This window comes from Sciurus carolinensis, chromosome 5 (genome assembly GCF_902686445.1).
Source record: "Sciurus carolinensis chromosome 5, mSciCar1.2, whole genome shotgun sequence".
Lineage (NCBI taxonomy): Eukaryota > Metazoa > Chordata > Mammalia > Rodentia > Sciuridae > Sciurus > Sciurus carolinensis.
The window spans coordinates 120898390-120923728 of NC_062217.1; the positions used below are offsets into that span (position 1 = coordinate 120898390).

The 25339-nt window shown below is 47.2% G+C and overlaps 1 protein-coding gene across 2 annotated transcripts in view; it reads left to right on the top strand.

Annotated features, from left to right (window-relative positions):
* The window catches only part of Hkdc1 (hexokinase domain containing 1), a 48540-nt gene that overhangs the window by 12124 nt on the left and 11077 nt on the right, over positions 1 to 25339 (top strand). For both annotated transcript variants that reach the window (XM_047553120.1, XM_047553121.1), the window contains exons 3-15: positions 1483 to 1631; positions 1718 to 1837; positions 5534 to 5629; positions 6757 to 6856; positions 8894 to 9077; positions 14008 to 14163; positions 15191 to 15424; positions 16379 to 16683; positions 18949 to 19094; positions 19187 to 19306; positions 21387 to 21482; positions 21609 to 21708; positions 23491 to 23674. In XM_047553120.1, coding sequence (XP_047409076.1) covers positions 1483 to 1631; positions 1718 to 1837; positions 5534 to 5629; positions 6757 to 6856; positions 8894 to 9077; positions 14008 to 14163; positions 15191 to 15424; positions 16379 to 16683; positions 18949 to 19094; positions 19187 to 19306; positions 21387 to 21482; positions 21609 to 21708; positions 23491 to 23674 — 1990 coding nt within the window. The remainder of the gene's footprint in view (positions 1 to 1482; positions 1632 to 1717; positions 1838 to 5533; positions 5630 to 6756; positions 6857 to 8893; positions 9078 to 14007; positions 14164 to 15190; positions 15425 to 16378; positions 16684 to 18948; positions 19095 to 19186; positions 19307 to 21386; positions 21483 to 21608; positions 21709 to 23490; positions 23675 to 25339) is intronic.

Below are 25339 nucleotides of genomic sequence, written 5' to 3' on the forward strand. Positions count from 1 at the left end.
CTCATATGAGCAGGAGAAGGTTTGCTCCCTGAAGTCCCTCGCCAGTCATTGGTGGCTTCCCCTGACTCATTTCAGAGCTGATCTGGGTAGATCATCTCCAGATGTCTCCACGGGGACAAAAGATGAAGCTGGCTGAGTCTCTCAGTGAGGGCTCTCCACCTCGGCTGCCTGGGAGCTTGTTTAGAAGTGCTGACTCTCGGCCCAGTGAAGCACGATCTGCATCCTGGGTGGGGGTGAGCAAGTGTGGACCGCGCTGCTCTGGGCCAGCTGAGCCTTTGCCGCCAGCTCTTGGATTGCCTAGATTGGAGAAACCAGCCAGGCCCAGTCAAGGGAAGCTGTGCATGAGGACACAAGGACCAGGAGCGGGACCCAGGATCGTGTGGGAAGCCAAGGGCAGGAGCTGTGGTGTACTTAGGCCTCAAGGGACCTGCACCTTGAATCTTTTCTTCCCGTGATTTCTTTTTGCAGGTGACCCCCTTGGCTTCCTGCCTGACCTCGAAGGTCAGAAACACTGATGTTTCAGTTTACCATCTACTAGCAATTTCCTTCTGTGTTTTATTTCATGCTTTACAAGGAGTGAGTCTGGCTGGCCGGCCCCTGAGATCCAGGCAGGCATGGCTCCATCCTGTAGTACCAAACAAGATCTTTGGGTGCTGGGTTTGTGAGTTTGAAGTTTCACTGACCTGTGCTGTGGGCGTGTATCCTGAAGCATGCCTGGTACCACCGGAAGCCACTCTTCAGGCATGAATAATCATGTACAAAGGCTTGTTGACCGAAGGGGTACATGCCTGAGTACGTGTTCCATCTCTGGCTGACGCTGAAGGCAGTGGCAGGGATCCTGAGGCAGTGTGGTCAGGGAGGGCTGCCCCCTTAACGTGTGGTCATTTCGTTTTGGTAACAGGCATTTCTCTTGGGCCAGTCTGGATACTGTTCCATTTTCTCCTTTTGGAATGGCTCTGGCCTAAAGATTAAGCATCCAGCTGGGTGTGGTGCGCTGGCCTATAATCCCAGGGACTTGGGAGGCTGAGGCAGGAGGATCACAAGTGAAGGCCAGCCTCGGTAATTTAGCAAGGCCCTAAGCAACATAGTGAAACCCTGTCTCAAAATAAAAATTAAAAATGCTGGGGATGTGGCTCAGTGGTTGAGCACCCTGGGTTCAAACTCTGGCACCAAAAAAAAAAAAAAAAAAAGAGGGTTCACATGTGTCTTCCCCAAATGAACGTGCTCATTCCCTACAGCTTGACTGAGTGGGGTGGGCTCAGGCTGTAGAGTCAGACAGACCTGGGCTCACACTCTACCTCTGTCCCCGCCGCACTGGCTCAGACACATGCCATGCTCTTCAAGCACCCCCAGGTGAGCAAGCTGACACTAACGCTTGGGGTGGTCATGAGCACTAATGGTGTTAATATGTCCACCTTCCAACACTGGGCTCACCCCAGAGCAGCCCCTCAGTGAACCGTGACTGTTTTTGTTTCTTAATAGAAAAAGGGGAATTCCTTTCCCTGGATCTTGGAGGATCCAAGTTTCGGGTCTTGAAGGTGCAAGTCTCTGAAGAAGGGAAGCGAAATGTCCAGATGGAGAGTCAGTTCTACCCAACGCCCAATGAAATCATCCGGGGGAATGGCTCGGAGGTATGGGGCAGGCAGGGAAGCCCTTGTCCCCAGGGGGGCATCCAGCTGTGCCTTAGATTCAGGTCCTGTGCTTTTTCTTTCTGCAGCTGTTTGAATACGTAGCCGACTGCCTGGCAGATTTCATGAAGACCAAAGAGTTGCAGCATAAGAAATTGCCCCTTGGCTTTACTTTTTCTTTTCCCTGCAGACAGACTAAGTTGGAAGAGGTAAGCCAGCGGGGATGGAGAAGGGGATTTGTGCAGGAGCCGGCCGGGCACAGGAGGGAGCAGCAGGAGCTTCTGGCTTATCATTTTCCCTTCTCCAGGGTTTGTTAATGATGAGATGGCAGAGACCTGCTTAACACGGGGACCTCAGTTCTACCCCGCCCCCCTTTTTTTTTGTGGGGTGGTGCTGGGGATTGAACCCAGAGCTTTGTGCCTGCTAGGCAAGCACTCTATCAACCGAGCTATGTCCCCAGCCCTTGATTCTACCCTTATCACGAGCAAAGCACTAAGTGGGGAGGGGGATGCTTTTCAGTGGTTCTCATACCTTGGGCTGCAGGGTAAACCCCTGGAGGGCTTGATAGATTGCTGTACCCCGCAGAATCACAGGGGTCTGCAGCCAGGCCCCAAATTTGCATTTCTAACAGGTAACGGGAGATGCAGTTTGAGGACCAGGTTAGGACCACTGACATAGCTGCCTAGCATTAGAGTGGAAAGCTTCGGTCACCTCCCTCTGCCCTGAGTGCTCAGGAGGAGGATGGAGGTGGGTCCCTGGAGCAAACATGGCAGTGAACAGACAGTGCCTGAGCTGCCTGGTCTCAGTGGTGCCACTAGCCAGGAGGTGGGCCTGGGAATTCATCCTCATGTGACTCGATTTCCAATCTGTGAACAGGAGGATGTCTAACCCAATCTTACATAAATCTTTAAAACTATGTTAAGGGCCATGCAGAAGGACAATGCGCTTCCTCTCCAGGCCACTCCTGTTTGGGGAGTGGTGTCCTCTAATCTCCTATTGCACATTCTGGCTATGACACCCGGTAGTCCATCATCAAATCTTGGACCACTTTGGGTTGCATTCGATATGGTCAGCATGGGTCACTGCTTGGTGGTAGTAGCACAGCTTCCACGTTCCACAGACCTGGCCTTGAATCACAGTGTTCTCTGGGACAAGTTACTACCTGAGCCTTTTGTTTGCTCATTCATAAAACAGGGGTAATAATATTTACTTGCTGGTTGAAGGGAAGCTTGAAAAATTATTTGTAAAAGCTTAACACTGTGCCTGGTGCATAAACCACAGCTACTGGGTCATGATGACTGTGTCTTATTAGTTTCTGTGCTCTTGTGTCTCATTCCAAAGTCAACAGGTGTTTCTGGAGGGCAGGTGCTGTTTTGTATAATTCTCCACCCACCCCTGCCTTAACAGGTGCTTGATAACTATCTTACAATCCATAGGTGCAATCGACCATTAGATTCTGTTGAGTAGAGGTGTGTCGTCCTCTCTACGGAACAGCAAGGCTGAGGTTTCTCTCTCTCTCTCTCTCTCTCTCTCTTTCATAAAGAAATGATTGGGGAAAAGTAACAGAAAGAAGGTTTCAGAGAATGTTTAGGTGAGGCCACGTTGAACTTAGCCCTGAGCTTCCTTGCCGTTGCTATATGGAATAGCAGAGGCCCGGCAGTGGCAGCAGCTGGGAATCAGGTGTCAAAGTTGGTCTGAGGTGCAGGTGGAGGAGGAAGAGTGCAGGCTGCACGCCAACGATTAAACACCTGTCACTGCAGCTCAGAAACTGGGGCCTCGGGAAGCAGAGAGAGACTCAGGCTCTGTGGGGGTCAGTTTGCCCTTGGGACATGTGCCTAAGGGCGCTTCTTTGAGAAACTAAAATTGATTAAAGAAGATAAGGGCTTGAGGATTAAAAAAGCGTTAGTTACTTGGTTTTGGGGATTTGTTTATTTAATTTATTTATTTGGTGCTGGGGACTGAACCCAGGGTTTCTCTCAAGTTAAGCACTCGCTCTGCCACTGAGCTACAGACTCAGCCCTTGATTTTGTGCATGCCTGTGTGTGTGTGGGGGGGTGACGGGTACTGGGGATTGAACCCAGGGGTGCTCTACACTGAACTACACTCCCATATATATATATATATATATATATATATATATATATATATTATATATATATTTTTTTAAATATGGTCTTGCTAAGTTGCTGAGGGTCTTACTAAGTTGTTAGACCTTGAACTTGCATCCTCCTGCCTCAGCCTCCTGAGTATCTGGTGTTACAGACATATGCCACTATTCTAGGGAATCGCTGTTTTATTTTTAAATGAGATAACAGAAAAGGTTAACCAAAGATCAAAGATAAATTTTTCTATGTGTTCTCATGGTAAAATGGCAATACTTTTACAAGGTTAAAAAAAATGAGGGTAGAAATCAAAAGATTTAAAGAAAGTAGCAATCACCTCCAATCCCAGTATTCAGAAATATCTATTTCTAGAACTGTGGAATTTCCCATCCAGTCACTTCTACATTGAATACTAATGTTATGCTGTAAATACAGTTTTAAAATATATAGTTAGTTGTATGTTATTACTTACTTTTCCTCAACTTAGAATTATGCCACAAGTTTTTATCCCTCAGTTTCCCATACACTTTTCCCCTAACAGATCCCACATTGTCCCTGGCACCCTTTTGGGGGAGAAGCCACCGTACACTCTCTTTGATGGACCTGCATGTTGCAATAACCTATGAAAACAGAAGTTGGAGAGAGAGAGCTACCACAGGGTGGCGCTGTGGTGCAGCATAGAAACCTGGATTGGGCTGCAACTGAATTGGGCTCTGGTTGTCACTCATGTGAGACCTAGAGCAGTTCCCTGGCTCTAAATAAATTGCAGTTTCTTTCTTTTTTTCTTTTCTCTTTTTCTCTCTTTTTTTTTGTACTGGGGATTGAACTCAGGGGCACTTAACCACTGAGCCACATCTCCAGCCCTATTTTGTATTTTGTTTAGAGACAGGGTCTCACTGAGTTGCTTAGGGCCTCGCTAAGTTGTTGAGGCTGGCTTTGAACTCGAGATCCTCCTGCCTCAGCCTCCCGAGTTGCTGGGATTACAGGTGTGTGCCACTGTGCCCAGTTGTTCTAACTTTTCAGTAATTGCTCAATTACTATGTATCAAGTTTCAATCTACACAAATAAGAGGAATACATATTTTAAAAGGTTTCTGAAGTGATATTAGAAGAATTTATTCACAATAGCCAAGCTATGGAATCAACTGCAATGTCCACCAACAGATGAATGGATAAAGTGTGTTGTATGTGCTCAGTAGAATACTGTTTGGCCAAAAAAGGAGGAAATCCTGTCATTTATGGCAACATGGATGAACCTGGAGGACGTTATGTTAAGTGAAATAAGTCAGGCACAGAAAGACAAATACCACCTGATCTCACTCATTTTTTGGAATCTGCAAAGCTGATCTCATGGAAATAGAAAGTAGAATGGTAGTTTCCAGAAGCTGGGGAGAGTAAAAGGAGGGAAGGCTGAGGAGAGAATGGCCAGTGGTACAAAATTACAGCTAGATAGAAGCAATAAATTCTGGTGTTCTGTTGCATAGTAGGGCAACTATAGTTAATGAAACTGTATTATTTATTTCAAAAGAACTAAAAGACTGAATATTCAAACCACAAAGAAATGCTAAATGTTTGAGGTGATGGATTTGCTAATTTCCCTGATTTGATCATTATTCATTACATGCATGCATTCCAACATCAGCGCTATACCCCATAGTCTGAACGATTGTGTGTCAATTGAAAAAAAAAAATGAGAAAAAAGAATTGGGGTGCTTCAGCCTAGAGAACAGAAGCCCATGGGAGATGTTCTGTGAGTTTGGCGTTTCTGCTGCTGTGTTTGGACTGGATCTGATCCTCCCCACAGGGTGTCCTGCTTTCATGGACCAAGAAGTTCAAGGCACGGGGTGTTCAGGACACGGATGTAGTGAGCCGCCTAACCAAAGCCATGAAAAAACACAAGGTGAGGTCCTGACCTCAGTGTGAGGTCCTGTCCCAGTCCCTCTCTTGGGGGCCTTGTACTGTGTCTGCCTGGAAGGGGACTCAGAGAAGGAACTTCTTCAGGGAGGTCCTACTGTAGCACAGAGGTGGCCATTTTGGGTGAACCCACTGGGACCCTTTGTATGTGGGGTGGTCCCCATCACTGTTGAAAGGTAGCCCAGTACCTTCCTGCTCTTCCCTGAGTCCCCCAGTGGCCATAGTCCTTCAGGGGGACTTGCTTAAACCTGAGCTGTGTGTAAGCTTCCACTCCTCCTCTCTGAGGCTTACCAGATGACTGGCTCCGTGCTGAGCTGGAAAGTACAGTACAAATGAATCCCAACTGCTCGTTGCCCTGATGGAAAGAATACACACATGTGTATGTGTGTGTATATATGTGTGTGTGTGTATATATATATATATATACATATATATATATGTATATATATATATATATATATATATATATATATATATATATGATACACTTTTTTTTGCTGTGCCAGGGACTGAACCCAGGGCCACTTGAATGCTAGCTGAGTGCTCTGCCCCTGAGCTACAGCCCCAGTGCAAGGGGAATGTTCTGCTGTGCAGCTTTCTGGTCTTTTTTCTCTTTAAAGCTAGGCTCCTGTTCTTTGATAGACTTCATTTTTCTCTTAACGTTTTCAGTTGACTTTCAAGTAAAGCCTTGGGGAACCCTGTGCAAAGACCAGAGTTGACTTGGCAGAACAGGAAACCCAGGCAGGAAACCATGGCACGGCCCCGGGGGCAGGGCTTGCTGGGTAGCGTGTTCCTGTGGGCGTGACTTTGGTGTTCTTCCTTAGAGATGTCATGGCTCCCAGGATAGACATGCTTTCCTCTGTGTCCTCTCAGGGTCCCTCCTACAAGGGTGGCCTCCTCATATTGCCTTTGCACAGAGGCCTTTGTCTTCAGAAGAGGAGCATGGGTCCCTTCTCCCTCTCCCAGGCCCTGTCCTTCATGAAAGGCCGCTTCTCCCAGGCAGGCCCAGCAGGCAGCGTCCAGTGATGTCTAACCAATCACCTTCCTGGGGACGGGGAAGGGCTCCTACCTCCTCCCCACCCACAGATGCTCTCTGGGCCCTGTGTTCCACAGGACCTGGACGTGGATATCCTGGCCTTGGTCAATGACACCGTGGGGACCATGATGACATGTGCCTATGATGATCCCTACTGTGAAGTCGGCGTCATCATTGGTAACTCAACTGGACTTATTATTTGGAGGTGGGGGAAAGGGGCGTGTTTGGAGCTTAGTTTCAGCAAAACCTGAGTAAGTGATCGGGCATGGACCCTGTCTGTGTAGGAGAGGCAACTTAGGGAGATGGGAAATCAATCGATGGATTCATTCATTCACAAGTGTTTCCCGCAGGCCGTGGCGTGTGGCCATGGGCTGGCAGCCGTGGGTTCCTGTATGCCCCTGGAGCTTGCTGAGGGGAGGCGGGGAAGGTCAGGGAGACTGGTGGTTAGCACGATGAAGAAAATTAAACAGGCTGACATGACAGAGTGAGAGGGGTGAGGAGGAGATGAGGACAGGGTGCAAGGTGGAGACGGAGGGGAGGTGACCCTGGCAGAGAGGAGACCTCTGACTTCAGAGATGAGAGTGAGTCTGGGGTGATTGAGGAACCTCAGAGGCTGAGGGTGCTGCATCAAGAAAGCGAAGGCTGAGCGGTGGAGTGGGGAGAGAGAGAGAGAGAGAGAGAGAGGGAGAGAGGGAGGGAGGGAGAGAGAGAGAGAGAGAAAGAGAGAGGGAGAGAGAGGGAAAGAGGGGGGGAGAAGAGATGGGGGACGGGTGAGCCAGGGGCTGGGACACTGCACGGGCATGGGACACAGTCACCCAAAGGCTACCAGCTTTTACCCAAGGGAGATGGGAAGCCTGGAGGACTCTGGGTAGGGGCTGGATAAGTGGATGAGCATTTTAAAAAGCTCTCTTGGGCTGCTGCATGGAGAATCGATTCCTGGGGACAAGGGTGATCAGTCAAGAGGCCATTGTGCTGTCAGGGGAGGTGCAGGGGAGGTCAGGGGCCCCTCAGATGTCCAGCAGGTGGCAGGGGCTCTGCAGGAGGACCCGTGAGAAGGCAGGAGTGATACAGGAAGCCAAATGGACCCAGTTCCCGGGTTGTTCTTGAAGAGCCCCTTCTGTCCTTCCCGTTTCTCTCCCACAACTGGGAAAGTTTTCTGAATTGCTGTTTTAATTTCCCTAAGCGCCTCCTCAGCCCGACTGTCTTGAAGGGCAGGGTCCTTAAACCTGAGCAATTTCCTGTGTCTTTCTGTTTCCAGGAGCCCCACACCTCGGAATGGGGTGGCATCCATCTGGGGCTTTCGGTTGCTGTCCTGTCTTTCTTGGTGACTGTGCCTGGTGACCCACACACAGGTTGGGTGCTAGGCCTGCACAGTGTCCACACTTTCCAAGAAAAGCTTTTTTTCAAATATTACATCACATTCTGCCTTTTTACCTTTCCCATTTATTTTCATGTTGGCATTTCAAACACTCAGACCAACTTATCAGAGAAAGAGAGAAAAGTTATTTTAAAAACATTGAAGACAGTTTGAGGCATATCAGTTCTCATGCAAAAGATGGCAGTTTAAGGCGTTTAGTAAACTCACAGAGTTTTATAAATAGCCTTTCTAATTTTAGGACATTTCTATCATCCCAAAGGACTCCAAAAAGACTCCACTTGCAGGGTTCCACAATACGGAAGGGTTTGAGGGATTATCCTGGAGTGGTTTTGTATTTGGACACAAATGGTACTTCCTCAGGTGATAGTTAATCACTGTCAAAGATAAGATGGCGTGGATGTTAGGAGCCATTTATGGCAGGAGGGGAGTAGAGTGTTTTTAGCATTAAATAAAGAGGAATGTAAGTGGCTGACAGAGCAGCTTACTCTGGGTTGGTGAGTGGGTTTTTCCCCCCCAATGTTTACAAGATTAGCTTAACTCGGGCTTCTCTTCTAAGTGCGCTTTGTCAGCTTTCATACATATTCATCAGGGACTGCTTCATAATTGACTCCATTCATAACAGCCATCCATTAACACACTGAGGAGTATGGGCTCCGCTTGTCGGCTTCAGTCCTCATGAACTTGAGGCTTGCCAAAGCTGCTTTCCTCTGCCAGAACCAGCCCCGGGGAGTGATCAAAAGCACTTTGTGTACATTCTTCAGGCAGTTGAGTTCTCTGTGTCCTGCCCAGCTGGATGCCCTTTTCTCCTTGCATATTCCCTCTGATCCCTTTTTCAGGAACTGGTACCAATGCATGTTACATGGAGGACATGAGCAACATCGATCTTGTGGAAGGCGACGAGGGGAGGATGTGCATCAACACAGAGTGGGGGGCCTTCGGGGACGATGGGGCCTTGGAGGACATCCGCACCGAGTTTGATAGGGAGCTGGACCTCGGCTCGCTCAACCCGGGGAAGCAACTGTGAGTGGCCACTTGCTCTACCTGAGCGTCGGCACCAGGCACGGCCTGCTCGGCTCGCTCTGGCGCCCTTGTATCTGGGAGGCTCTCCACGTGTGATTAGTCATCTGTCACAATGAGTTTATAAGGCAAGGCTTGTATTTCGATTTTATTTGGCAGATGAACACATTGAAGCCAAGGAAATGGACTGGGAGTCTCCTAGGTCATATCCCTAGATCTAGGTCAGTCTGCATTTCTGAGTATGATGTGCATCAAGGCATCGGAGCTGAGGCCGTGAACCAAACCACACATCCGGCCCTCTTGGAGCACATAGGAAAGCAGCCACAGAAGGAACTGGGCATGCCAGGCACAGTGGCACACGCTGGCAATCCTGGTGATAGGAAGGCTGACGCAGGAGGATCTCAAGTTCAAAGCCAGCCTCAGCAACTTATTGAGGCCCCAAGCAACTCAGTGAGCCCCTGTCTCTAAATAAAAACCAAAAAAGGGTTGGAGATGTGGCTCAGTGGTCTAGTGCCCCTGGGTTCAAAAAAAAGGAACACCCGCAGGAGGAGGCAGGCCCCACCCAAACACCTCGGGTTTGCATTTGCGTGGCTCCATTTGCCCTGCTTTCTCAGAGGGCTAATCTCACAGCGCCTGGTGACCCTGGCCAGGCCTTCCTTCCACGTTTGCTGTCCACATCCTTCCCAGCCTCATCCCAGCCTCATCTCTATATTTAGGTGTCTGTCTCAGCTCTTTATCTACATGCTAAGCTCTCTAAAGGCAGGTTACACAGCTGATCTTCCTTTCCTTTCTACACACTGTATTTACACATTATTGAACTTCATTGAGTGTTGAATGAAAAAATGTCTAATATATATATATGTTTGGTACCAGGGGAATGAACCCAGGGTGCTTAATCACGTCACATCCCCAGCCCTTTTTAAAAATTTTATTCTGAGACAAATTCTTGCTAAATTGCTTAGGACCTCACTAAATTGCTGAGGCCGGCTTTGGACTTGTGATTCTGTCTCCCGAGTCACTGGGATGACAGGTGTGTGCCACTGCACCCCACTAAAAAGTAATTTTGAATTGAAGAAATGCTGTGAAAATGGTACAAAATTTCCCCACACCCTTCACTCAAACTCCCCAAATACTGATATTCTATCTCTCTGCATATAGGTATGTCTATGTTTATAAGCACACACATAAAGTATACTTGCATATGTATGTATAAGATTATTTTTTCTGAGCTGGTGCGGTGGCACATGCCTATAATTGCAGCAACTTGGGAGACTGAAGCAAGAGGATTCCAAATATGAGGCCAACCTCCGCAACTTAGCAAGATCCTGTCTCAAAGAATCAAAAAGGGCTGGGGGTGTAGCTCAGTGGTAAAGGGCTCCCAGGTTAAATCCTCAGTAATACACACACGCACACACACACACACACACACACCTGGGCATGAGGAGGCAGACCCCACCCATATATATATATATATATATTTTTTTTTTTCCTGAGCTATTTGACAACAAGTTGCACACACAATATCCCCTACCCCTAAATACTTCAGAGTGCATTATTTGAAACAAGTATATTATCTTATATAACCACACTGCAATCACGAAATTAAAAAAATTAGCATCTAATCAGTTCTAATGTAGAATTTAGACTTTATTAAAAATTTGCCTGTTGCTACATATATATATATGTGTGTGTGTGTGTGTGTGTGTGTGTGTGTGTGTGTATACATATATATATATGTATTTTTTTGTACTAGTGATTGAACTCAGGGTCTAGGAAAGCTAGCACTCTGCCACTGAGCTACATCCCCACTTTAAAATTTTTTTAAAAATTAATTGATTTTGTTATCCCCACTCATTTTACTTTTGATTTTAACATAATGTCTTGCTAAATTGCTTGGGCTGGTCTTAAATGTGTGATCCTCCTGGCCTCTGCCTCCCAAGTAGCTGGGATTACAGGTGTACACCACTGTGCCTGGTTCCCACCAATGTCTTTTTTTTTTTTTTTTCTAGAGTTTCATAGTTATACACAGCAGTTGGGTTCATCCCAACAAACTCACATGCAAAGAAATTGATTTCAGTTCATGGTCTCCCCCCTTTCCCCTCCCATGTTCCCTCCCCTCTCCCATTCTCCTTCTGCTCTACTAGACTTCCTTTCACTTGTCTATTCATCAATGTCTTTTTTAATTTTAATTTTTATTTGTTCTAATTAGTTATACGTGACAGCAGAATGCATTTCAATTCATTATACACGAATGGAGCACAACTATTCATTTCTCTGGTTGTATATGATGTAGAGTCACACCATTTGTGTGATCATACAAGTACCTAGGTTAATGATGTCAATCTCATTCCATCATCTTTCTCACTCCCCTGCCCTCACTCCCCTCTGCCCAAATCCAAACCAAACCCAATCCCATCTCCCAACCCCATTATAGATCAGCATCCACATATCAGAGAAAACATTTGGCCTTTGGTTTTTGGGGATTGCATGATATTCTCCAACTCCATCCATTTACCTGCAAATGCCATAATTTTATTCTCCTTTAAGGCTGAGCAATATTCCATTGTGTATATATGCCACAGTTTATTGATCCATTCATTTATTGAAGGGCATCCAGGTTAGTTCTATAGTTTAGCTGTTGTGAATTGAGCAGCTATGAACACTGATGTGGCTGCATCACTGTAGTATGCTGGTTTTAAGTCCTCTGGGCATAAACCAAGGAGTGGGATAGCTGGGTCAAATGGTGGTTCCATTCCAAGTTTTTAAGGAATCTCCATATTGTTTTCCAGAGTGGTTGCACTAATTTGCAGGTCCCACCAGCAAAGTATGAGTGTGCCTTTTCCCCCACATTCTTGTCACCCATGTCTTTTATAAGAAAGGAAGAAATGCCATGGCCTAGACTCTCATCCAGAATTTCAGGTTACCTTTTGCAGTGACGTCTCCTTAGCCTCCTTTAGCCTGGTGCACTTCCTAGTATCTTCCTTAGTATCTTAGGCACTTCCTTAGTATCTCTTTGTTTTTTGTGACTTCGAAGAACAGAGGCTAATGATTTTGCAGAATCAAAAGACACTGGATTTTTATGATGTTTCCCCATGGTTAGATTCAGATGCATTTTTTGGCAGGTGTATCCTGTTCGTGGTGGGTCCTTCCCAGTGTGCCGTGTCAAGAGGCACGTGGTGTCTGTCCCACGCTTATGCTAACTCCAGTTACTTGGATGAGGGATACCTGCAGGGTTCTCCACTGAAAGGTCACTCTCATGCCTATGCCATGAGCACACGTCTGGTGGAGAGATCGTCCTCAAGCTTTAGCTTCCTGCTTTCATATCCATGGATGAAATTCTAAACCTATCATTCCTTCTATGCTTATTAGTTGTTATTCTGCTGTGAGGAAGAGCTTTCCTATCTCCTCCATTTATTTATACTAGTATGGATTTGTGGATTCCTTTTATTTTTTAAATGAGTGTCAGTTTTCTCCTATCATTGTTTATTTTTGATACTCAAAGTGTTTTCTTGTTTTGTTTTGTTTTGAGATTTGGCCAAAGGAAGCCCTTTCAAGCTGGCTCCTGTGTCTTCTTGACATGTTTCCATAGCTCTTTCAGTAACTCATTTTTTGGTGTAGATAATATGTCCCAGGTTCATCTCACACTTTCCCAGCCCCGACCCTGGAATCGACCATTTTGCCGAGACACCTTGATGAATGAATGTTTAGGCATGTCTTAGAAATCATTCAGACACCAGAAATGCAAACCCACACAGTACATTCCTGTCTTGGCTACACCCGCACCCAGCATACCCCAGCTTCCCTGGGGACCCTGAGCAGGCATATCCCAAGGAAGCGATGCTCATTTTTTTGACTTTTATCATTTTCATTCATTTCCATTTCATTTAAGATAAATTCCATTCTCTTAAACCTAACCTGAATTTTATTTGATTGTCTTCTGTTTCTTCAATGTTCTAAGATTTTTTAAAAAGTGAAATATATAAGGTAGATTATGAAACAGATTGTCCTTGAATTTGTGTCATATCCTATTTGAAAACGAAACATATTTAGTAGTTCACCTGGGAAAATATTAGCAACTGTCTAGTGTGCAGACTCGGAGGTGTAGGTAGCCATCGCGATACTGCATTCACATTAGGGTAGATCCTCTCTGGACCATTAGCCTGTCTCACAGACAGCACTGGGGTAGCTTTCCATCACTGTAACAAATACCTGAGGTAATTTACTTACAAGGAGGAAAGTTTATTTTTGGCTTACCGTTCAGGAGATTCCAGTCCCCGATTGGTTGGCCCCCCTGCTTTTAGGCCTGGGTGGGGCAGCACATCATGGCAGAGGAGAACCATTCACCTCCTGGCTGGGTGTGAGAAAGAGAGAGGAAGAGGAAGGGACCGAAATCCCAACATCCCCTCCAAGGGCACTCCCCCAGTGACTGGACGACCTTCCACAAGGTCCCATCTCTTAAAACATCCCACGACTTCCCAATAGCATCACCCCAAGCTTATCACACATGGGCCTTTGGGGACAATCCAGATCCAAATTACAGCAGTATCTTTCTCTCTTGAAATTTGATTTGTCATTCAATGGTTATGTGAACTGAGGAAAGTCCCTGAAACCTGTGATTTTGAGTTTCCTTATGCCCAAAGTAAGTCTGGCACCCCACAGCCAGGGTGATTTGAAATAAGATTCTTAGGGTTCAGCCCTTTGTGAACGAGGAATCTTTCTTCTTCTCCTACTCAGCCCTTTCCTATTATTGATGACGAGAGAGGATAGTGCTCCTCTGCCAAGGGCACACTGCATCTGGACTGGACAGACCTCCTGATCCACAGGGCTCTTATCCTGCACATGCTCTTGACCTTGAGCCACGGCTCCTGGCTTTGGGAAATGATGCTGTATAACCAAAGGTGTGGCTTCCACTCATGTGTTTATTGAATTGCAGGTTCGAGAAGATGATCAGTGGCTTGTACCTGGGGGAGCTTGTCAGGCTTATTTTGCTGAAGATGGCTAAGGCTGGCCTCCTGTTTGGTGGTGTGAGATCCTCTGCTCTTCTCACTAAAGGCAAGATCGAAACACAGCACGTGGCTGCCATGGAGAAGTAAGTAACTGTGTCCCTCCTGCCTTGGTTCTGTGGGAGGTGGGTGGCCAAGGTATGGTGTGTTTGATGGTGGGACAATAGTGGGGACCAGATCTCCTGCTTCACTAGGGGGGCTTCAGGCTTGGGCGTAGCTTCAGGCAGTCTTGCAAATTCTGCTGTGATTCAGATGCCACATTTTTGTTAGTTTCATCAATCAGGGACTCTCCCCATGTTTTGCTGTCTTCTTTCTCCCTTAAGTGATGACTTGTGACCTTTTTGAGTTTGATTCAATTCTGGATGCTTTATTCCAAAATGCATGTTTGTGCACAATTTGCTTACAGTATCAGGGCATCCTTGAGCCCTGGAAAGCCATGGGACCTAAGTTAAGAACTCTTGCTGTGGCAAAAGCCTTCCCATCTGCTCCCAGCAGAGCTGCCTTTGGATTTGGTGATTTGAGTCTCAACATCATATTCCTGCAGTGGAATGCTTGCTGGTGAAGGTGGCTGGCCCCAGTCAACTCAGGGTCCTATTCCTCAGGCTGAGAATCCCTGGCATTGCCATGGGCTTTGGAACCAGTTTGGATTCAGCAGACTGGCACTGGTGCCCAGAGTCTGTGACTGAGCAGATTTGGGCAGGGACAGTTTCTGGGGATGGCTATACAGCACAGGGTGGTTAAAAGAATGGGCTATGATCTAATTACCTGAGTTCAAATCTTGGCTCTAGCACTTATTAACTGTGCAAAAAGGGACAAGTTACCCTTGTTGTGACTCACCTCTTTCATCTGTACAATTTGGTATGACGGTATTTTTCCTTAGGATTTTTGTGAAGATTAAATGTGTTAATACATATAAAATCCTTAGACAAGAACCTGGCATGGAGTGAGTGTTGAATAAGAAGTAACTGCTGTTATCAATGTTGATATTGTTATTACTCTATCGCCATGAACCAGTCTGTTATTTTCATAATCCTGAGAGGTGGGAAAGCTGGCTTCCCAAGGATGCCTGTGGCATGGGCAAGTGTGGTCCTCTCATTCCTGTCCCCTGACCAGGTATAAAGAAGGCCTTGGTAACACCAGAGAGATCCTGGTGGATCTGGGCCTGGAGCCCTCTGAGGCTGACTGCATCGCTGTCCAGCATGTCTGCACCATTGTCTCCTTCCGTTCCGCCAACCTCTGTGCAGCAGCACTGGCGGCCATCCTTACGCGCCTCCGGGAGAACAAGAAGCTGGCAAGACTCAGGACCACAGTGGGCATGGATGGCACACTCTACAAGATACACCCTCAGTGAGTACCGCCTGCCCTCCTACAACCCTTTCAGCATGTTTCTCCTGGAGCTAGGTTCCAGTTCTTACGAACTCTGCTGTTTATCTGGGCAACTGGAACTGATCACCCCTTTATAGTTCTACGGTCAAAAGGGAAAGGGTGAATGAATCCAAAGCCTACTTTCACCTAAATGGCTGGGTTGCTTTTGGGACTCACTCTTGAAGAAATAGTCTGCTAAAATCAATTGCCTAATTAGGAAGGCTATCTACCCATCTTGTATTTATCCATTTATGTATCCATACATCCATTCATCCTTCCATCCATCCATCCATCTATCCATCCATCCATTCATTCATCCATCCATCTATCCATCCATCCATTCATTCATCCATCCATCTATCCATCCATCTATCCATCCATCCATCCATCCATCCATCCATTCATCCATCCATTCAGCTATTCATCCATCTGTCCATTATTTATTGAAACACACTAGATGGTAAGGGAAAATAAGATACACCTAGTTAAAGATGGGAAAAACAGGGATGGCAGAAGTTGCCAAGTTCACCCAAAGGATCCTAGTAGGAAGACACAGGGAAATGAGAATTTCCCTGAAAGATGGAGAGCAGAATCTCCTTTTGACTAATGGAGGTGGTACCGGAAGTTAAGTGGGTACACCCTAGAAAGGGCTAAGCAAGAAAATCCTTCTTTAGAGAAGATGTCCAGCTAATACATTATGCATGGACATGCCCCACTGCTGAAATATTAGCTGATCAAATAAGTGCTTCCTTGAGCCTCCCAAGTGCGCTTCCACTGTCCCAGTCACCCCTGACCACAACATTCAGCAAATAAAGGGGTGAGCCCTGGCCCAGCAGGGCTCTCCAGGATGCAGTCCCCACTGTACCTGGGTCTGTTCCCATTGGTCAGACCTGGTCCTTTATGACTGCTAATATTTTGCATCATTCCTACCTCCAGGTACCCAAAACGCCTGCACAAGGTGGTGAGGAGACTGGTCCCAAACTGTGACGTCCGCTTCCTCCTGTCAGAGAGTGGCAGCACCAAGGGGGCTGCCATGGTGACGGCAGTGGCTTCCCGTGTGCAGGCCCAGAGGAAACAGATCGATGAGGTGCTGGCTTTGTTCCGGCTGACCCGAGAGCAGCTCGTGGGCGTGCAGGGCAGGATGCGGGCTGAGCTGGAGTTCGGGCTGAAGAAGAAGACGCAGGCGCTGGCCACCGTCAAGATGCTGCCCACCTATGTCTATGGAATGCCCGACGGCACAGGTGGGTCTGCAAGCCCTCTGCTCTGAAGGGCCACCCAGACCTCCCATCAAAACTCCCCGAGCCCGCTGTGGTGGCGCACACCTGTAACCCCAGCCGCGCGGGAGGCTGAGGCAGGAGGATCGTGAGTTCACAGCCAGCCTCAGCAATTTAGCGAGGTGCTAAGCAACTAGTGAGACCCTGTCTCTAAATATAAAGTACAGAAAAGGGCTGGGGATGTGGCTCAGTGGTTAAGTGCCCCTGAGTTCAATCCTTGGTCCATCCCCCGCCAAAAAAACCCTCCCTGAATCCAGGGAGGTATTTGTTTTTAGATCCTTGGATTCATGTCTATAATGAAAGGAGAAGATAGGGAGGTTCTCCTTCTGAACTGTGTGCCTTGGTTAACCCAAGGTTATGTGTGAGTGTGAGAGTGTGTGTGTGTGTGAAGACAGGAGCAGAAGAAGACCCAGATCCCTGTCCCTGAGCTTCCGTCTGGATAACTGGGCAGGCGTGGACCGGTCTTCCTGCCCTGTTCTCTTCTGGCGCTTGGAGTGCTTTCTCCCTCCTCTCACTGGTTTCTACCCTGAACTTTTTCAACTCTGGATTTTGCTCCTGCTTCTCTGGCTCAGTGGAGAGAAGCCACTGAAGAGTACAGTCAGTTCTTTAGACAAGGTATTTCACCTCTTTGAATCTCATGGACCACTTATGGAAATAATGACCTTTGTGAGATGATTCACATCTTACAATTTGCATTTGAAACTTTACTTTCATTTCATCTCCACAACCACTTTGTATGTTACCCAAACAGGGAATGGTTCCCATTTTATGAGTGCCCAAACCAAGACTCAGGTTTAACGATCTGCAAAGGTCACGTTTTGGATCTCTGAACAACAGAGATCTTTTATGAAACCCAAATCCTTAGCGTTTACTTGAGAAACACACACACACACACAAACACACACCAAAGCCCAAAATCCACCTGGGTGTGGTGGTGCACAGTTGACATTCCAGTGACTCAGAAGGCTTAGGTGGGAGGATCACAAGTTCGAGGCTAGCCTCTACAAATTAGTGAGAACTTGTGCCAAAATAGAAAGGGCTGGGGATGTGGCTCAGTGGGAAGAGCCCCTGGTTCAATCCCCAGCACTCAAACAAACTGGTACCAAAACAAAACAATCTCCCTCCAGAAAAAAACAAAACAACAAACAAAACAAAACAAAACAAAAACTCCCCAAATTAAAAAAAAAAATCAAGGATATAAAAGAAATCACTTAATTATTTAACAGCATTCTTCATCTCTTTCATCCTCTGCCTTCACTCCTCGAAGCTCTATTAAGCTCCTACTGCTCCCAGGCTCTGTTCCAGGCACGGTGATAGAGCATGAAATAAAGTCCCTGCCGTCGCAGGGGGACTTGCAGCCTGTTGGGCAGTGAACAAGTACAGGTCACATGATATGGGGTGATGACAGGGGTGAGGAAGAAAACTAGAGCCAGAGAAGGGGTCAGAGAGATGGCTGCGAGTGACGTCTTTGGCAAAGGCAAGGAACAGCCAAAGACCAGAGTGGTTAAAACCAAGAGGGTGAGGCTGAGCACAGGAAGGAGGCTCTTCAGAAGGAGGCAGAGGCTGCAGCGACAGGGCAGCCAGAGGCACCGCCCGTGGGTCCCCAGGGTACCAAGGAGGAAGGACTTGACATGGTGTTTATTAGTCAGGCTGGGGCGAGGGGACCAGGGGAAGGAGAGGGAGCGAGAAAGATCATTCCATGCTGTGCTGATTCCTCTAGACTGTACAGGCAGGATGGAAACACCTCCCAGAATCCCTTGCAGTCTGGGTAACCTGGCCGGGATTGGCCCGGAGAGGCCTCTTGCATGCCAGCTTCAGCATGTCCTTGAGTGGATGCTCTGTACCTAGAATGCAGTGCCTTGGGGCCTCCTAACAGGTCATTGTATGGTGGTGCTTAGAGCTATAAAGACCCTCAGAGGCCCAACCTCCTTACTCTGCAGATGTGGGAAGAGAGGGCCTGGCCACCCTTGCTTAATATGAAAAGCCATTTTTCAGAACCACTAGGTCCTTTTCCTTAGTCCAGGGCACTTTTTGTGGCACCTCATCCATGATAGTGCAGGTGGCACCTGGACCTTTGCAGTCTGGCCTCAGACAGGTGCAAGCGGCCTGCCCGGGGCCCCAGCTCCCCTCTGGGAACCCAGGAAGGCAGTCTCCAGGTCCACTGGGCTTGGGCATCTCCTCCTCCTCCCAGTGCCCTGACACAAGTCTCCACTGAGACCTTCTCCACCACAGAGAAAGGAAAGTTCCTGGCCCTGGATTTGGGGGGGACTAACTTCCGGGTCCTCCTGGTGAAGATCCGAAGTGGACGGAGATCAGTGCGAATGTACAACAAGATCTTTGCCATCCCCCTGGAGATTATGCAGGGCACTGGCGAGGAGGTGAGTATAGGAGGGAGTTTTGTGCCCCGTGGGCGCTAGGCTCCCACCCTGCTGGGTGCCCAGCTGGCATGGATGCTGCTCTCTCCCCGCAGCTGTTTGACCACATTGTGCAGTGCATCGCCGACTTCCTGGACTACATGGGCCTCAAGGGAGCGCGGCTACCTTTGGGCTTCACCTTCTCCTTTCCCTGCAGGCAGATGAGCATCGACAAGGTGAGACACCCCGGGGGGCGTCTCTCCTTCTCTGGGGGCATCTCAAGTTTCCTCCTAGTCACTGTTTGCTTTATTTAGGGGTGAGAAGTTCAGAGCATCTAGAAACACATGGAGGCATATTTTAACCATTAAAATTTTTTTTTTTTTTTTAGTTTAAATCTAGGACTTGCCATTTATTAGCTGTGTGACTTTGGGCAATTTATTTAACCTCTCTGTATTTTGATTTCCTCATTTAAAAAATGAGAATAAAAATAGACCTCATTTTAAAGGTGTGTTTTATGGATTCCAAAATTTCTGTGCAATTGTATTTGAGGAATATTTTGTTCAGCAAAGGATTGTAGCAGATCCCTGTCAGGTGATCTATAAAGGTCTAGAAGGTACATTGTTGAACAAGAAAACAAATAGTGGTAGCTTATACACAGTATGAATTATTTATTTAAAAATACACAGGCCTAGAGAAAAGGATCTGGAAGGATTCCTACTGGACTAATAATAGAGGTGACCTCTCAGGTTGCGGGGAGGGGGTGTTAAAAGGGAATGTATTCTTATCAGTAACGTTTTAGTTTCTTAAAAGATGATTGCCTCCCTATGTCACTGTTGCCCTTAAAAATCAATATACTGAGGGAGGCGGAGGTGGGGGGGGGGGTGCTGTGTGCAGCTGTCCACGGTCCTGAAGGGTTGATGGTTCCAGGACACAAATGTGCTTCTGACCCAGGCACTGGGCTCCCAGGGCCTCTTTCTTCTAGTGGTTCTGACATGTTAAGCAAAGGGGCAGCTGGAAACAAAGGCACCCATGGCTGGGGAGAAAAAAGAGAGATTCAAAAATAGATATTATTTTTGTGTAATTGCAGTTTACAAGGAAGTTTTTCAGTTGGGGTTGTCTCTCTGATTTGTCTACATATGTTCACCAGGAAAAGAGCAAGGTGCCTGGTTTCTCAAGGACTGTGGAGAGAAGGAGGGAGACTGGGGCTTGCTGACTGAGGGCTTCAGGGTGAGGTGGCATGAAGCCACAGGGGTGGGCCACTGCCGGCAGGTTTGCTGGCCACCTCTCCTTCCCAAGAACTCCCCTGGCTGAGACACCCCAGCCTTGCCAGCTGTCCCCTCTCCTGGCTTTCTAGGCTACAGAACTAGGGCTAGATTGACATCTGCTTCAGGCTAACAGGATAACCTTGGACTTTTTCTTAATATTTAACATACTTCTTTCTCAATATTGTAAAAAATTGTACATGTTAATTTTTGAAAAATTTGAAAATATAAACAAGGAGAGACTAAAAGGCACTCATACACAGCTTCACTCCCAGCTACAACCACCATCAACTTTCTTGGCATAAATAGTGTTCCTGCTGAGTGTGGTGGTGCACGCCTGTAATCCCAGTGGCTCATGAGGCTAAGGCAGGAGTATCGAAAGTTCAAAGCCAGCCTCAGCCACTAAGTGAGACCCTGCCTCTAAATAAAATATAAAAAATGGCTGGGGATGTGCCTCAGTGGTTAAAAAATAGTGTTGCAGATCTTTTTCCAGGTTCACATGTATTTATAATTTTAAAAATAAAAGCAGAATAATGTACTATCTGTGTTTGTTTACTGGGCTTTTACTTAACAGTGCATAATAAACATTGTTCTTTAACATCCAATGTTCTCCTACAGCCTGCATTTTAAGTGGCTGCATGACATTTTTTATATTGCTGCAAAAGATGATCAGTCTCCTGGATATTGTCGCAATAATAGGATGACTCTAGTTTTTCACTGTGGAACAATGCTTTGATAAACATGTTGTAACTGCATCTCGACCCCATCTCACTCTGTCCTAGGGTGAATTAGAAGTGGGACTGTTCTTGATTCTGTTCAGTAATGGCAGGGAGCACGACTGACCCTTGAAGAATGTGAATTGGGGTGGTGACTCCACACAGTGCTAGACTTGTCTGGGCATCGTGCTCAGTGACACTTCCGTGCTGTGTCAGGGCTGCAGAGGTGGAAGCCCAATCAAAAGCACTGCTTGACTAGCAATCAAATTGTCAGTGATGAAGTTCACGGTGGTCCTTGTGAACTATTGCTCAGATGAATTTCCTGTCCTTCCTTTTAGGGAACACTCATAGGGTGGACCAAAGGCTTCAAGGCCACTGACTGTGAAGGGGAGGACGTGGTGGACATGCTCAGAGAAGCCATCAAGAGGAGAAATGTAGGATATGGTGTTGAGTCTCCTACCTGACCTTGCCCTTCCCCTAGACCCTCTGCTCTGCCATCCTATGCCCAGTCCCTGTGACTCATCCACATTCTGCTTCCAGTAGAACTTCCTCCTTTGCAGGAGTTCGACCTGGACATAGTTGCGGTTGTGAATGACACAGTGGGGACCATGATGACCTGTGGCTATGAAGATCCTAATTGTGAGATTGGCTTGATTGCAGGTGAGTGGTCAGACAGAACCCATGGCCTAATCCCATCTGATCCTTAAGAGATGCCCTCTCAACACAGCAAGACACGGAAGGAATTGTGGGCGGTGGTGGGGGAACCCATTATTTCTTCATTATGCAGAGGATCTGTCCAAGGCAGAGAAGAAATTAATTAAGATTAGGATTCCAGGTTGCCTAATTAGTAAATCTCTACTTAGTATCTTTTTCCATTAAGGGTTCTAAGTCAGGGTCAACTTTTTTGTTGAGGAAGGAGATGATGTAGAAAGAAGGGATTTTCAAATTATGGCTTTAGGGCAGACTTTCTTGGGAGGAAGGAGACCAGAATTGAAATATGTAGGCCTGGGGTGAAGGGAACTAGATTCTAATTCTGGTCCCAATGTGCACCTCCTGCTCTTAAGGTACATAGGAAGGGGTTGAGTTGGAAAGAAATTGAGAAGAGGGAAAGGGAGGAGCCTGAAGGCATTTTAGGGACCTTTGGAAGAATTTTGGCAGTGATTAAGGCCAAGCATAGATTCCAAAAAGAGACGACTATCTCTAAGAGGTTGAGAGACAGGTGGGATTTGAGTAGGTGAAGATGAGGATGAAGGCCATTCCAGGTGACAGGCAGACTGAGGAGTGACAGATCCTGGGGAAGTTGTTCCAGTGGTCGTCTGGTCATCCTGAGTACGAGCAGCAGGTGGAACAGGAGACGCAGATCTGCTGCGATGGCTTCAATGCCAGGTGGAGGCTCCACCCCACTCAGACCCTTACCTCGTCTGTGAGCTTGGGCAGGTTGCTTATTCTGTCTGAGTTGAATTTTCTCATCCGCAGGAGGGACGAGCTAGATCTAGGGGGCCATGAGGCGAGGCCTGTTTGAATATAATAACTGCCTGTACTATTGTGTTGATAGTATTTCTGAGGCCAGGTCACAGGCAAGGGAGAAAATGGTGGCTCACGGATGCCACATGCTTGCTTATTGTTCTAGTCAGCTTTTTCTCTCCTGTGACTAAAGGACCCAACAAGAACAATTTTAGAGGAGGAAAGGTTTATTTGGGGGCTCACAGTTTCAGAGGTCTCAATCCATTGATAGCCAGCTCCATTCTTCCGGGCTTGAGGTGAATCAGAACATCATGATGGAGTGTGGCAGAAGGAAGTGGCTCACGTGATGATCAGGGAACAGAGACAAAGAGACTCCACTTGCCAGATGCAAAATATATACTGCAAAGCCATGTTCCCAATGCCCACCTCCTCCAGTCACACCCCACTTGCCTTCAGTTACCACTCAATTAATCCCATCAGGTGATTAACCCACTGATTGGATTAAGGCTCTCATAACCTAATCATTTCTCCTACAGACCTTCTTGCATTGTCTCACACATGAGCTTTTGGGGGACACCTCACATCCAAACCATAACACTTATTCAAGACTAGCTGATTCCTCCTGGTCCCTTCTGGCTCTGGTTGCTAATTCTGACTCCTTGGAAGCTCTGTGATATTGATCAAGATGGTGAAGCTGGCAGGGACCATTTACGAACATTTACCATGTGGAGAAAACTCACCCATGTCACCTCATTTTTTAAAATAAGAAATCCATAAGGCAGGCATTATTTCCTTTTTACATATGAAAACTCAGTCTCTGAAAGAGAAAATACTTGTCCAGGGTCAGCCAGCTGAGTATAGAGCTGGATTCATGGCAGGTTGGATCCGACTCCAATACTGATTCTTATTCACTGCACTCTGCTGCCCAAGACCTCATGATGTCTTAGAGGACTAAAGTCCCTTCACAATTCCTACTAGGGACAGGAAGCAACATGTGCTACATGGAGGAGATGAGGAACATCGAGCTGGTGGACGGGGATGAAGGGAAGATGTGCATCAACACAGAATGGGGAGGATTTGGAGACAATGGCTGCATAGATGACATTCGGACCCAGTACGACAAGGAGGTGGACGAGGGGTCCTTGAATCCTGGCAAACAGAGGTGAAGAGGGCAGCTGTGTATATTTATACAGGGTGTGCACAGAGAAGCTTTTCAGGACCTAAGGGAGGGGTGCTATTTTTGTATCATTGACATGATACCTTTGTATGTTTACTGGAACTCTGCATCAGCTGTCAATGCAGTAAAAGAGAAGTATGTTTCCCACAGATAGAAGGAAAAGGTCTCTTTTTCTCATTCCTGGAGGGTACCACAAGGGCAGGTCTTGGCTCTGGAAGCAAAGCAGAGCTGTCAGAGGCCTACTCACTGGGGCCGGGTGCAGAGCAGGGGTGGCTGACTTAATGAGCCCTCTGGGAAGGATGCTTAGTAGGTTCAGTTTAGAGGTCAACATTCTCGGCCTTTTAAGATCCGGCTGCCAGGTTGGTGACCTCTGTTCTGGGGGTGGGAAAGCGGCCCCCTGTGGTATATGGGGAGGGCTTGTTTTCAATTGCAACATCATGTCACGTCATGGGTCACTATCCACAGCAGGGGATATACCAATTACTAACCACACTAAAAATACTGAAAATAATGGCTTTAAAAAACTAGGCCTAGATTTTTCACTTGCATTATGATATGCCTTCTTGAGTGGGAGAGAAAGGGGTAGACTGGGCTATCACATGAGGCCTTGATTTTTGACCTGGGCCCATGTACTGGAACAGGGAGCGGCAAACCTTTTCTGTAGAGAGCCAGGTAGTAACTGTTTTTGCAGGCCGTAGGGTCTTCATTACAGTTAAGGCTCAGTATCTTAATATACAAATTAAGGGAAAATACAGATGCACGGAGATGGGTAACGTGTACATTGAGAGGCTGAGCAGGTAGAATGTGATGGGATGCCTGGGCCGAGGGCACCTTGGTGACCGTTCCTAGAACATTGTGTAGGAAAAGGCTCAGGCAAGGCTAGGCTCAGCCCCGTGGCCCCTCGCCTGCCCTTGGCATTATCTTTGTCCCTGGAAGGCAGGTGAGCTTTGGTAAGGCTAGCTGAATAGGAATTGCTCCAAAAAGAAGGAACCTTATCTTTGTTTTCTTTTTTGGTACCAGAGAATGAACCCAGGGGTGCTTTACTACTGAGCTCCATCCCCAGCCCTTTTTATTTTTTCTTTAGAGACAGGGTCTCACTGAGTTGCTTAGGGCTTTGCTAAGTTGCTGAGGCTGGCTTTGAACTTGTGATCCTCCCTCCTCAGCCTTCCTACAGGCCTGTGCCATTGCACCGGGCAGGACCTTATCTCTGAATCCCAGGTGGGGGCATCTGAGTGTCAAGGCTCTTCTCGAGGGGCAGATTCCTTACGTCTTAATTTTGTTTTTGTGTCCACTGGGGCCCATGTTTCTGAACTGAGAGTTCAAGGGCAGAACACTTGAATTGGCCTTGCGGTTGACATTACTCTTCTGTCCTGGTGTTGGTTTCTTAGGCTGAATGAGTCCCATGGTTTAGAGAACACATAAGTCTCAGATGCACTCGAATTTCCATTTACCTCCGCAGCCAATGGAAGTCTAGCTCTGCACGGTTGTCATGGATACCGTGGAACCATGGTTCACCTACCTGGGCAGAGTGTCTTCTAGGTGCCTTGCTACTTCCCAAGCCCCCTTTCCCCTTGCTGTTTGCCCTCATGGGGTTCACAGCCTGGTGGGCGAGGAGAGAGGAACTGACGTTTTTTGAGTGCAGTAGTTTCA